The sequence below is a fragment of the Malurus melanocephalus genome, unplaced genomic scaffold (genome assembly GCF_030028575.1).
Source record: "Malurus melanocephalus ecotype Western Australia unplaced genomic scaffold, MMel_1.1 scaffold_48, whole genome shotgun sequence".
NCBI lineage: Eukaryota > Metazoa > Chordata > Aves > Passeriformes > Maluridae > Malurus > Malurus melanocephalus.
The window spans coordinates 277,245-288,048 of record NW_026623280.1 but is presented as its reverse complement, the minus strand read 5'-3'; the positions used below and the strand labels follow the sequence as shown (position 1 = coordinate 288,048).

The following is a 10,804-nucleotide window of genomic DNA, read 5'->3' as shown; positions in this document are numbered from 1 at the left end:
GCGGGTCGGCGCGGCCCTGAGCGGAGCCTCCGCGCCGCGCTGCGCTCCCGCAGAGCGACTATGGCCGGGGGAAGGCGAGGGCTGGTGGCGCCTCAGAACACGTTCCTGGAGAACATCGTGCGAAGGTCTAACGGTAAGGGGGCACCGGGGGCGAGCTCTCGCCGGCCGCCAGGAGCCCGCCGCGTTCTTGACGCGGGGCGCCGAGCCCCGGGCGCAGCCGGGCGGTTCCGCCGAAGCGGCGCATCCAGGTGCCGGTGCCGGTGCCGGAGCCGGTGCTGGCTGCACCGCCCAAGTCCTGCCGAGAGCCCCCGGGCCGGGCGGCGGGGCTCGGGCTGCAGGTGCGCCGGCACGGCGGGATCCGCACCCCGGGGCCGAGCGGGGGGCTCGGGGCGCCCGGCGGGGCCGTGGCCGCTCCGGACGGGGAGGAGGTGCGGGGATTCAAGATGGTCCCTGGGCAGCGAGAGCCCGGTGCGGRGCCATCGGCCGGGGCTGCCTGCCCGAGTTGAAAGGGAAGGTTTGTCATAAGTGAGGAGGGAGTTTGCAATTTTGAATATCAGCTAAGGGCTGATATTTGTTTTTTTTTTTTTTCCTAGTGCACTGTAACCAGGTCTGTCTCTTGGAAAACTGTGGAGTGGAAAATGCCTCGAATTTCACAATTGCATGCAAATATGTATTAATGCTATCCAGATTCTTTCACTTAGGGACTTACCAAAAGCTGCTCCCTCAGTAAGCCGGCGACCATGCAAGCGTTGATGGATTTGTTTAACCTAAGCATGTGCATTTCTTTTAAAGCCCCGAGCCCAAGTTGTGCCATTTTTAATGCTTCCATTGACTTCWGTAGGGTTACTTAAGGGATTAAGGACTTGTGGTATGGTTGAGAATATGCAGGATCAAGCTCCTTTTGAAGAAGAGATGAGTTAATTAATTAAAAACATAGTTTGTTCTGATAAGGCAAAGACAATTAACCGTCTTGATAAGCGGCTAAAAACTCAAAGAATGATTTTCAATTTTTTTTCTTAATTAGGCAGTGTTATTGGAGAACTAGCCTTTGATAAGACCATATATTCACATATAATTGTGAGGCTCTTTTTGTAGGTTGTTTCTCTCTGCAACTTTGCTGTAGAAGGGAAGGGGATGGAAGCTGCATTTCTGAAAAAAAATACTCTCCAGTCTTACAGTGAATCTTGCCCTCTTTTTTTAAAAAGAATTTCTTTTAAAATGAATGTTACATTTCATCACATCCAGGCTGCTTCTYTAATTTTCCAGCAACAGTTATTGGAGGTTTTTCTCAAAACTGTCCGGACTTTGTAGATTATTTTCTTCATTAAAAGCCAATTTCCTCTTTTGGCTTTTAGTGCCAAAGCRTCGATGCAATAAATCAGTTTAGGCTTGGAGATGGGGGAATCATGCAGCAGAAGTGATGCTGTTTCTTCCTCTCTTCCCCCATTATTAAGAAGGTGTCATAACAGAGCGTGGTGCTAGACAGCACAGGTAAAATTACAGCACTCCATTTCCAAATGCTCAGCAAGTCCTGAGGACTGTAACCAAGACAAGTTTTTAGATTAAGCTTGGTAGGAATCGATGCACAGTTCAGACATATTAGGATGAGCTTAGGGAAGTGACTCAGTTTTAGAAGCCCATTTCTTCTGTGATGTGCCTTCAAGTTTTTGCTGGACCCAGTCCAGCTTTGCTGTAAATGTGGTGCTGTCACAYACAAATGTTGGATGAATCAGTTTTTCTAACCTTCGTCTGTTTGAAGAGATGAGGATAAACTCCTTTCTCTCCTTCTGAGGCAGGGCTGTGCTGACCAGTGCAGGGGCAGCATGGAAACATACTAGTGCCTTGTTTGTCTCATTCTCATCTTGTTCTGCCTGTTTGGCCATTGAGATGATTTGGGATGTCCACAGGATGAGTGCTTAAATGGGCCCATAAAGCTTGAGGTTTGGCTCCCCTTTCTTGGTTTCGTTCAATTGGATAGTAATGTGACCCACAATGAAACTATCTACGCCGTTTGGGATTTGCCAAATAAACCTTGGGCTTGGTGTCAAGCTTGTATTTGCTGGCACATGCAAGCAAATTGAATAGTGCCAACAGATACTGAGTTGATACAGATATGGGAATGTTCCTAATTTGGGGAGGATTCCCTTGGAAAAGAGAGGAATTTGGTGATTGAACAGAAATATATGCTGAGTGCTGCACGTAAAGGCACTAGTGCATGATATGCATATCATTAGTCACAGGTGGACTGAGGAAAACATGTTTTGGAGCAGGGAGTGTTAACTCAGTGGAAGAGGCTGTATGGAACTAACAAAGGAGTTGGCATGCAGCCTCTTTTGGAATCATTGTTCAAAGGACAACACTATTTACACCATTTTTTTTTATCAGTAGTTTTAACCAGGAATTCTTTGGACAGCCTTTCATATTAGATGCGCATTCAGTGGCTAAAGTGTACGTAGGCATGCAACTTCAGGGTTTTTTYCATTAGGGTTAATATCTGGCTCATGTTTATATCACACTGTCTGCAGCAAGACTCACCTCRAACTCCTTTGCTCTGAATCATCTGYTTCAGAGTTATTAGGGACGAGAGCTTCTTCACAGGTTGCAAACCAACTGAGACAGGTTCTCATGCACTGAATGCCAGCCAGAAGAGCYAGGATCAGAAGCTGCAAAGCATTTCCTTCTCAGCCCATCCTGGGATGGGATGGCCTTATGATACACACCGGAAAGAATATGTAAAATGTCATCTTCCTAGACCTGTAGTCCTTGTCTGGTCCTTTGTGTTTTTTTTTCTCACAAGAAGACRTTTTGGATGAAGTGTGAACTTAAGATTTGTCCTTCTTTGAAATGAGGGACGCCATAATTCTGACCATCCTGTATTTAATGTTTAAAATCTGTGTTTCTACACTAGACATGCAGAGCTAGGAAAATAAATGTTGCATGCAGTGGTTGGTTGATGAAAATTTCTTTGAAGCATTGAAATATTTAAAGACCAGAACACCCAGTGGGACAGAAAATGAGCCCATGCTGTAAAACAGTGCAGTATATAAAGAATCCCTAGCCCCTGATGGTTACTGCTAATGTGATATTAATGTTTCTCTTGGTAATGTAATACATCCACAGTATACAAGCACTGTAATAATAACAGTTATAAACCTGGATCACGGCCAGGGCACCCAATTCAACTGGTGRAGTATATTGTAGAAGATACTGGTTATTTGTAATATTCCAATGCCTTATCAATATCTGGAGGCAAATATAGTTTTTGATTTATGTAAATGCCGGCCGAATTCTTCAGTCCGTCCTTTGTCAAAATTCTCATTGAGATAATTGTGAAGATTGTGCAAGCATGAGGATGGCAAAAGTAAGTCCTGTATTTAGATGACTTTGGCATTTCAATGGAAGTCACAGGTGCTTTTCTGATTAATGGACAAAATAAGGAGGTTGAGAGAAGGGTAAGTTAGAAGGCATAGGGCTTGTGTGAATTTAATTTTCCTTTCACAAAATCCCCTGGGAACACACGGAGGAAATGTCAGTTAGGGAAGCAAACATGGACCTTTTGATGGAGAATGCAGAGAGTTCCCTGCAGAAGGAAAGAAAGCACCTTCAGACATAGGTCTTGAGTATAATAGACATTAGCGTGATTTATGGCATTGCTTTCATTAGAGACTATAAAGTCCCAGTACAGTAAACATTTTGCATCCTGGGCATGCTAACCTTGTACCATCATCTGAGACTAGGAGAGAAATAAATGTTGTTATAAACCCTTCTGAAACTGAAAAGACTCATGTTGTGTTCAGCCAGAGAGACATGCAAAGGAAAYTTACCAGAGAATGAAGAATGGAAACAGCAGACCTTCAGAAGCTGCAAGGGGACCACTTGTAGGTTCTGTGTTTAGGGCATTTTCCCAAAGAGAATGAAACGAAGGGTTTTGTTGCTTCCCGGTCTTCCTTCTTTCCTATGCTACCAGCTGTGGAGACACATATATTTTCATCCAGGCTTTTCATACAATTGGTCAGTACACTGAAATACCTATTCACTACTGTCAACCTTTTTTTTCTCAGTATCACTGGGATTGAATGTAAAATGTATTTTTTTCTACTGGCTTTTACTAGGCCAGAAGTCTGGTTTTGTATGTGCACCTTTATGCATTTATAAATGTACAACCYGATTTTCCTTAAATTACTTTTATAGATAGTAAGGAAAAAATGTACATGACAGAGATGATAGGTAATGTGCTTTAAAGTTAATGTTCTGAAAGCTCAAGGAGTTCTGTAATAATTCAACATATCAATCCATTTCTACATTAAATCCTAGAACAAGACTGTAAAACAAATCTTAATGAAACCCATTCACTGGAGAATTTGTTAATGCATTTTTGTAACTCATAGCTAAAAGTGTGCAGGCAGTTAGGTCTTGTCAAATACTTTTGAGGCTGTAATCAATAAATCAAATGGCTTCTTTAAACCAAAGAAAGACTCATAATCGATGCAACTAAAGTWTGCCTTCTTCTGGATTAGTGTTCAGATCATATGGGATGGGGAAAAAAACCCCATACCAGCTGAATGATGAAGCCTTGCTTCTAAACAATGTCATTCAGTAAGAGTTGTATGGCTCTTAGAAATTGGTGAATTTTTGTTTTATGAATTTTTTTACATTTCCTCACATTACCATCACATGTGTGTAAATATTGTGGGCTTTGTGTTTAGGTGTTTGTTTTTGGTTGGTGTTTTTGGGTTTTTTGGGGTGGAGAGGGTTGGATATTTTTTTTTTAGTTTCTCAGTATGAATGTGCTTCAAGGATAGGTGAARAATCATGCTATACATAAAATACATATGACAGTTTTGGTGCACTTCTGGTGCCATTTCAGGTATTCTTGTTCCATTATTCTGCAGTAATTTGTTAAAAAAATATAGGTAATTATGAAGATTTTATAGCTACTACTATTAGACTCGTTATTTTCAATTTAAATTTTTCTCATGGTAGATGCCTGTGGTTAAATATATTCTATAACAATGCAAAGTAACAATTGTTGAGATGGAAAAGGTAGTTTTTATCTGTACTGCTGGCTGCAATTAGCATTCGTTTTCTGTAATGATTTAAACTGAGTCACTTGAAGTTGTTCTTTTAGTTAGAGTCTCTCTTGTTATTTTTGAAAGAATGATGAAACAATTTTTTTAATAATTTTTTTCAACCTGCACTTGCACTTTGCTCGGGAGTACACATGACAGTGTCAGTTATGTTTGAATAAACATGAAATGCCTGTATTTAGGGAATTGTGTTCATGTTGTAGCAACCAAGGAACTTCTACATCCATTTTTGTTTCTGTGAAGTAAATAAATAGTTACATCAAAATTTTATAAAAAAGCCAAAATGAACCTATCTATAGGGGTTTGTGGTTTTTGTTTGAGAGTGAGGCTTAAAAATTTTGACCTCAATATTAAGGATGGGTAAGTTTGAGTCCACTATATCRTTATTCTAGAAAGTGATCAAGTTATTCAATGGGATAATTAAACACTGATGCRCTTGTACTCAAGGAATGAATATGAGTATTCATGTAACACCATTGACTTCTACAGGAGAATGGGGCTGAAAGAGCAGGATGACTTCATATTTATTTTATTCTACCATTTGAACAGTCTTTCTGTCATTTGAGCAGGTGTGTACTTGCTTTGACTACAGATACAGCACTTCTGCTAGGATGAAAATGTGGTTGCTCCCTAAAGTGCAAGCCTCGAATCCCATGTATGCAAATAAAGGATTGGATAAGTACTTGAAATTCAGTGTGGTTTATTTGTAGTGACTTAGGGCCATATTTTGATCTCAGAAGTTACATTTGAACAATAGAACTAATCAGTGTGACTAAATGCTTGTTTTACTGTTTTTTTTTTTCCAAAGCTAAAACTAAACATGAGCAAAAATTCATACATACCTATTGTTTGTTAGTGATTTTGACAGGCCTACTGATAAACAATGTTTGCTTTCTATGCACTGGGGAGAAATTAAACAGAAAATAAGCAATCTCTTTTTCTCTTAATGTGCAAATGATGCTGTAAGTTTGTATTTACAAGTTTGTAAATAGCAGAATTGTTTAGAAACTCATGTGTCCCTGGTCCTTAAACTGCATGATACAGTCTTTCCTCCTGTGACAGTGGCACATGATTTGTGCCTGCTGCATGTTTCTTGCAGTGGCTGTGACAATGAGGGAACAGCTGCAATGTGGAAACATGTCTGATTGTGGTCTCTGACCTTCTTCCACTGTGTCCCAGAAGAGGACCTGTGYATCATTGGAGGGCAGGGGAGGCAGAACTGGTGTGCTGACCTCTGGAAAGTGGTGGAGGGTCTCAGCTTGGCAAGATCCATGTTAGGGGAGAGGCTGGGATGCAATAGGAGTGAATATGTAGCTGTGTGGGGGATTGAGTGGGAAAGAGGAAACATTTCAGTAACTTGCTCCATGCTCTTGTAAGGAGGTGGCCACTCCTCAGTCAGCTGGTCCTGGCCAGATAAATGTCACTGGTGCAGCTTGTCTACAGGAATTTTGGAAGCTGATGGACAGTTTTGGTTGAACAAAGCACTAAATGTCACAACAGGATTCAGTAGATAGAGTGGTTTTGGTAGATGGATGTTCTAGAGCATTGCTTTGTTACTGTTAAAGGACCAATGTTATTTAGAAAGGCATTTTCTGATTCTTCTGTGATGGTCTGTTTTCTGAGYGGAGGAAAGTGCTGGTTTCAGTGACTGAGTGAAATCTGTTCGTACATTTTGGAAGGAGTTAAAATGTTTTTGTTGTTGCTTTAAAGTGACCATGTCTACTTTAAAGTGCTAATCCAAACCGGATCTGACATTTGAGTGTTTAGATGCTGAYATGGGTATACTGCAGTGAGCAGAACTAACCTGGGGAAAATGCAGGCTGGAAAATATGAAGTGATGCACTTCACAAAGTACTCCATGCTGCAGACCCTCACCACAGAAGCCTCGTGAGTGATTGTGCTGCCTTTGTGATGCTGTGGCTCTTATTTGTGTTTCTACAGTACCATGTAGAAACATGTGCTGTGCTGCACCTCTGTGTATTTCCTTGCCTCCCAATGGTCTTGCTCAGACAGTGCTGAATGTAGCACAAGTCAGAAGCCCGGGTCTTTTAAATGAGCCTGTCCTCTCCAGTTCTAGCTCAGGTTTTCTTGGAGCTCATAAGGAGGGCCATTGATGCTTACAGCTTTTCCTGGGCCAGGCAATACTGTTAACACAATTGCCATTGGGAGAGAAATTGATTTCCCAGTAGGGGAGTTCATTGAGTCCTTTCAAAGAGGTGCTTCAAAGTCACTAAATAGCTTTGAGTACTGTGGATTTCTTCATGATCTTCCTCTGGCCAACTCCTTTCCTGGCCTTGCTGACCCACCTTGTGAATCCCCAAGAGTCTCTGTCCTGTGATACTCAGAGTTCACTAGAGCATCCCTCATGCTCGTTGTATAACAAAGCCACAGCTGTTTCCTGGCCTCTGGGACCCTCTCTCCCTGCAGATGGAGTGACAATATTTGCCTCACTGGATGTTAGTTAATATTTTCTTATGTTAGGAGCAATTTTTAACAGATTATGAGCTGTCCCCAAGCAGCACATTGTCAGGGATGTCAATGCAATTGAATGTAGATGATCGCAATGAGGACAGCCCTTCTTCCTCTGGGTTGTCTGTCAGAACAAGCTATGCAGGGAAGTTATAAGTGGAAGTCCTTATTTTGTGCTGTGTCTTGCCAGTGTTCACACAGGCAAAACACTGTTGTCAGAGACACTTCTGAAGAAATGAGGTGTGTTTGTCAACTACGTAAAGCCTGGAGCAAAGAAAGGTCGAGATGCATGAAGTGGGAATTAGCTACAAGGGAGAGACACTTATGAAACAACTGAATCATCAAAATCTCTGACTCGTTCTTTGATTTGATAGTTGTGCAAGATTTTTCCTTTAAAGCTTTATGGGTACATTAAGATCTCTCAGCTTGTTTCTAATTCAAGACTAAACCCGGACTCATGAAATATTGTACCTCTATCTGCTAGAGAGGCTCACCCAGTGTAGACTAGTAGGGGTGCATAAAATACAACAGCCAAGTCACAGTGACTTAAAAACTCACACGGTGAGAATGCTGACATCTACTCCCTGTGGTAGCTTGATGGTTAGAACAGTCATTCAGGAGTTGAAATAATGGCTGAGCTCTCACTGCCCTAAGGTAACCTTCATCTTGTAGGAAAACGTCCAAACTGCTGTTGGAGGAGGGAAATGTGTGCATCTTCTCTGTGCATCATCCTTTGGAAACTGCCAGTTCAAAAAAAATTGGCTTTGCTGAGCCAAAACATAAGCAAGTGGGAATGTGATTCTTCAGCTCCTGCAGTAATGGCAAAGAATCGAGTATTGTCTGTGAAAATCGGGCTAAACCTCCTGAAAGTATCCCTTTTTGTCATTGTTTTCTGTGGTTTACTGAGGCAGATCTCTATTTGCTGTACTAATACTTTTCAGTTCTCTTCTCTTCTCTGCTCACAGAACTTCCAGCTCCCAAATCTTTAAGAGCTGGGCATCTAGGAACTAGACTGTTACATTCTCACCTTTTGAAGCTTAAATCCCCTTAAGGATTTAGGGCTTTGTTTTTACCTGTAAATGGGAGACGAGCATTTTTGTACCTCACAGAAGCACTGCAAGGCTAGATAAAAGCAGGATTAATGCAGCCAATGGCCATTAGAATAGGTGCCCTTCATAGCCTTTAATAAAAACCCCTAAGAGATTATTTACCTGAAGACAGTGAGGGTTAAGTGTGAAGGCAAATGCTGAACGAGAGCTGTTTAGGAAGTGGAGAGAAGGGAAAGTTCCTTTTTGAGAAGGTGAGACAGTAAGAAGGAATTCATACATGAAATAACACCRTCAGGTTGTCAGGGTAGGAGCTGGCCTAACATTTGTATTTGCATATTTTTTGTCTTTTTTTGTAATTTTTTATTTTGTACTTCCTGATGAAATCTAAAAATATCCTAACACAGTCTAATGTAGTGTTTATTTATAATAGACACTCAAAAGGACTTGCTTTAGCCGTGAGAAATGGCTTGGTTTACTTATTCGTAGGAAGGGGTAAAAGAAGTCTGTTGTTTTGGGGAGAAAGTGCTTCAGCCAAGCAAAACCGATGGTATTTGAAAGAGACTGTGAGAAAAAAAGCAGCTAAAATATCCTGAAATTCTATTACTGATGTATTTCACACTGAAGACTGTATAAAATACACTTCATCATGCTTGTGGAACTGGTCATGGATTTYGCTAGCWACAGGACTGCTTTATTTAARCCCTCTTGAAGTTTGAGGTGCAAGMTTKTKAAAGRGGAGGTTGAAATAARCAAAACTCTTTGCAGTTAATAGRTAAAATATCCTGCTTGTGTCATTTGGTTGCAGGAAGCAATAATGATGACAATGTGGATGTGTGAGCAGTTGGGTGTCAGTACTGAAAAGCGAACAGTGTGGTGCACTCCCTTAAAGGCTTTCCTTAAAAATGAGTGCCTCTTGGTCTCATGTGACTGCCCAGCCTTTCTTTCACAGTCCAGAGGGTGTTTGCAGCTGTGAGAAGAGTCACCATCTCCTCCTGCCTGTCAGTGCCCAGGGAGCAGCGCTGCCGTCTGTCTTGGCACAGGTGTAGTTTGAGTTGGCGAACATAAAAGAAGTGACACACACAGCTGCATTGAGAATGGTGGCATGAATCCTGCTTGGTTTTTTTTTCTCACTGATTGAAACTCCTTCAGGCTTGTATGGCACACAAGGAGTTCCWTCTGCTGGTGTCACTGCTAGCCCCAGATCTTGGGTCTCGTTTGGAATGCTGTGCTGTACACGTGACACAAGTTTTTTAGCTCGTGTATCCAGCTGTGAAGGCAGTGCTGCGAGAAAGGAGCCTCTGAATGTGTCTGCCTTCAGGGAGGAGAAATATTGCTCATGTGTTGGTTTGGACACCTGTAAGAGCCTTCCCACTCCAGCTGAGTGTCATGGTGGATCTCTGCATGTGGCACAGAAGGAAACAGTTTGGTGAATCTGTCCTCAGCCAGATGAATGAGAGATGAATTTTACCTGCTTAACCATCATGTGTTTCATTTGCATAAACCCATCATTTTACACTCTGAGTAATTAAGACTTCCTTAAAAATAAGAATTTACTTAAAATTAAAACCAGGTATAATCCTGTTGACTGCAATGGGAATCATATCTGGGGAAAATTGTGCAGGGACTGAAGCCACTGGGATTGGGTTCTGACATGAGTATTGCCTCTAATGCAAGCATTGCCTTGACTAATGTCTAACTGATGTGTTTTTTCAAACAGATACTAATTTTGTCTTGGGTAATGCCCAGATTGTGGATTGGCCCATTGTCTACAGCAATGATGGATTTTGCAAGTTATCCGGATATCACAGAGCAGAAGTTATGCAAAAAAGCAGCACCTGCAGGTATTTGAGAACAGATTTATTTTTTGTTAAATAGCTCGTACTGTTGGGCCTGTTACTTGAGGAGAAGAATAATCTRTTTATTCCAGTTTTGTCTTTTGTCTCCTGGGGCTACATCTGTCAAATATGCTTTCCAGGTGAAAYAAAATCAAAGAAGAGCCATTTTAAAAGGGTCCTTTTTACACGGTAAACAAATGTCTTTGTCTAGTATCTGACATGAATTTCTCCTTTTATTTGCAGTTTTATGTATGGAGAGCTGACAGACAAAGATACAATTGACAAGGTCCGGCAAACATTTGAGAACTATGAGATGAACTCCTTCGAAATTTTGATGTACAAGAAGAACAGTAAGTGGTTGATC

General features: G+C 41.5%; 1 protein-coding gene across 1 annotated transcript in view; it reads left to right on the top strand.

Moving 5' to 3' along the window:
* Positions 1-60: 60 nt before the first annotated feature.
* The window catches only part of KCNH1 (potassium voltage-gated channel subfamily H member 1), a 167,852-nt gene continuing 157,108 nt past the window's right edge, over positions 61-10,804 (top strand). Inside the window, exons 1-3 of the mRNA XM_057365078.1 lie at positions 61-133; positions 10,323-10,446; positions 10,684-10,790. Of these exons, the coding sequence (XP_057221061.1) occupies positions 61-133; positions 10,323-10,446; positions 10,684-10,790 (304 nt within the window). The remainder of the gene's footprint in view (positions 134-10,322; positions 10,447-10,683; positions 10,791-10,804) is intronic.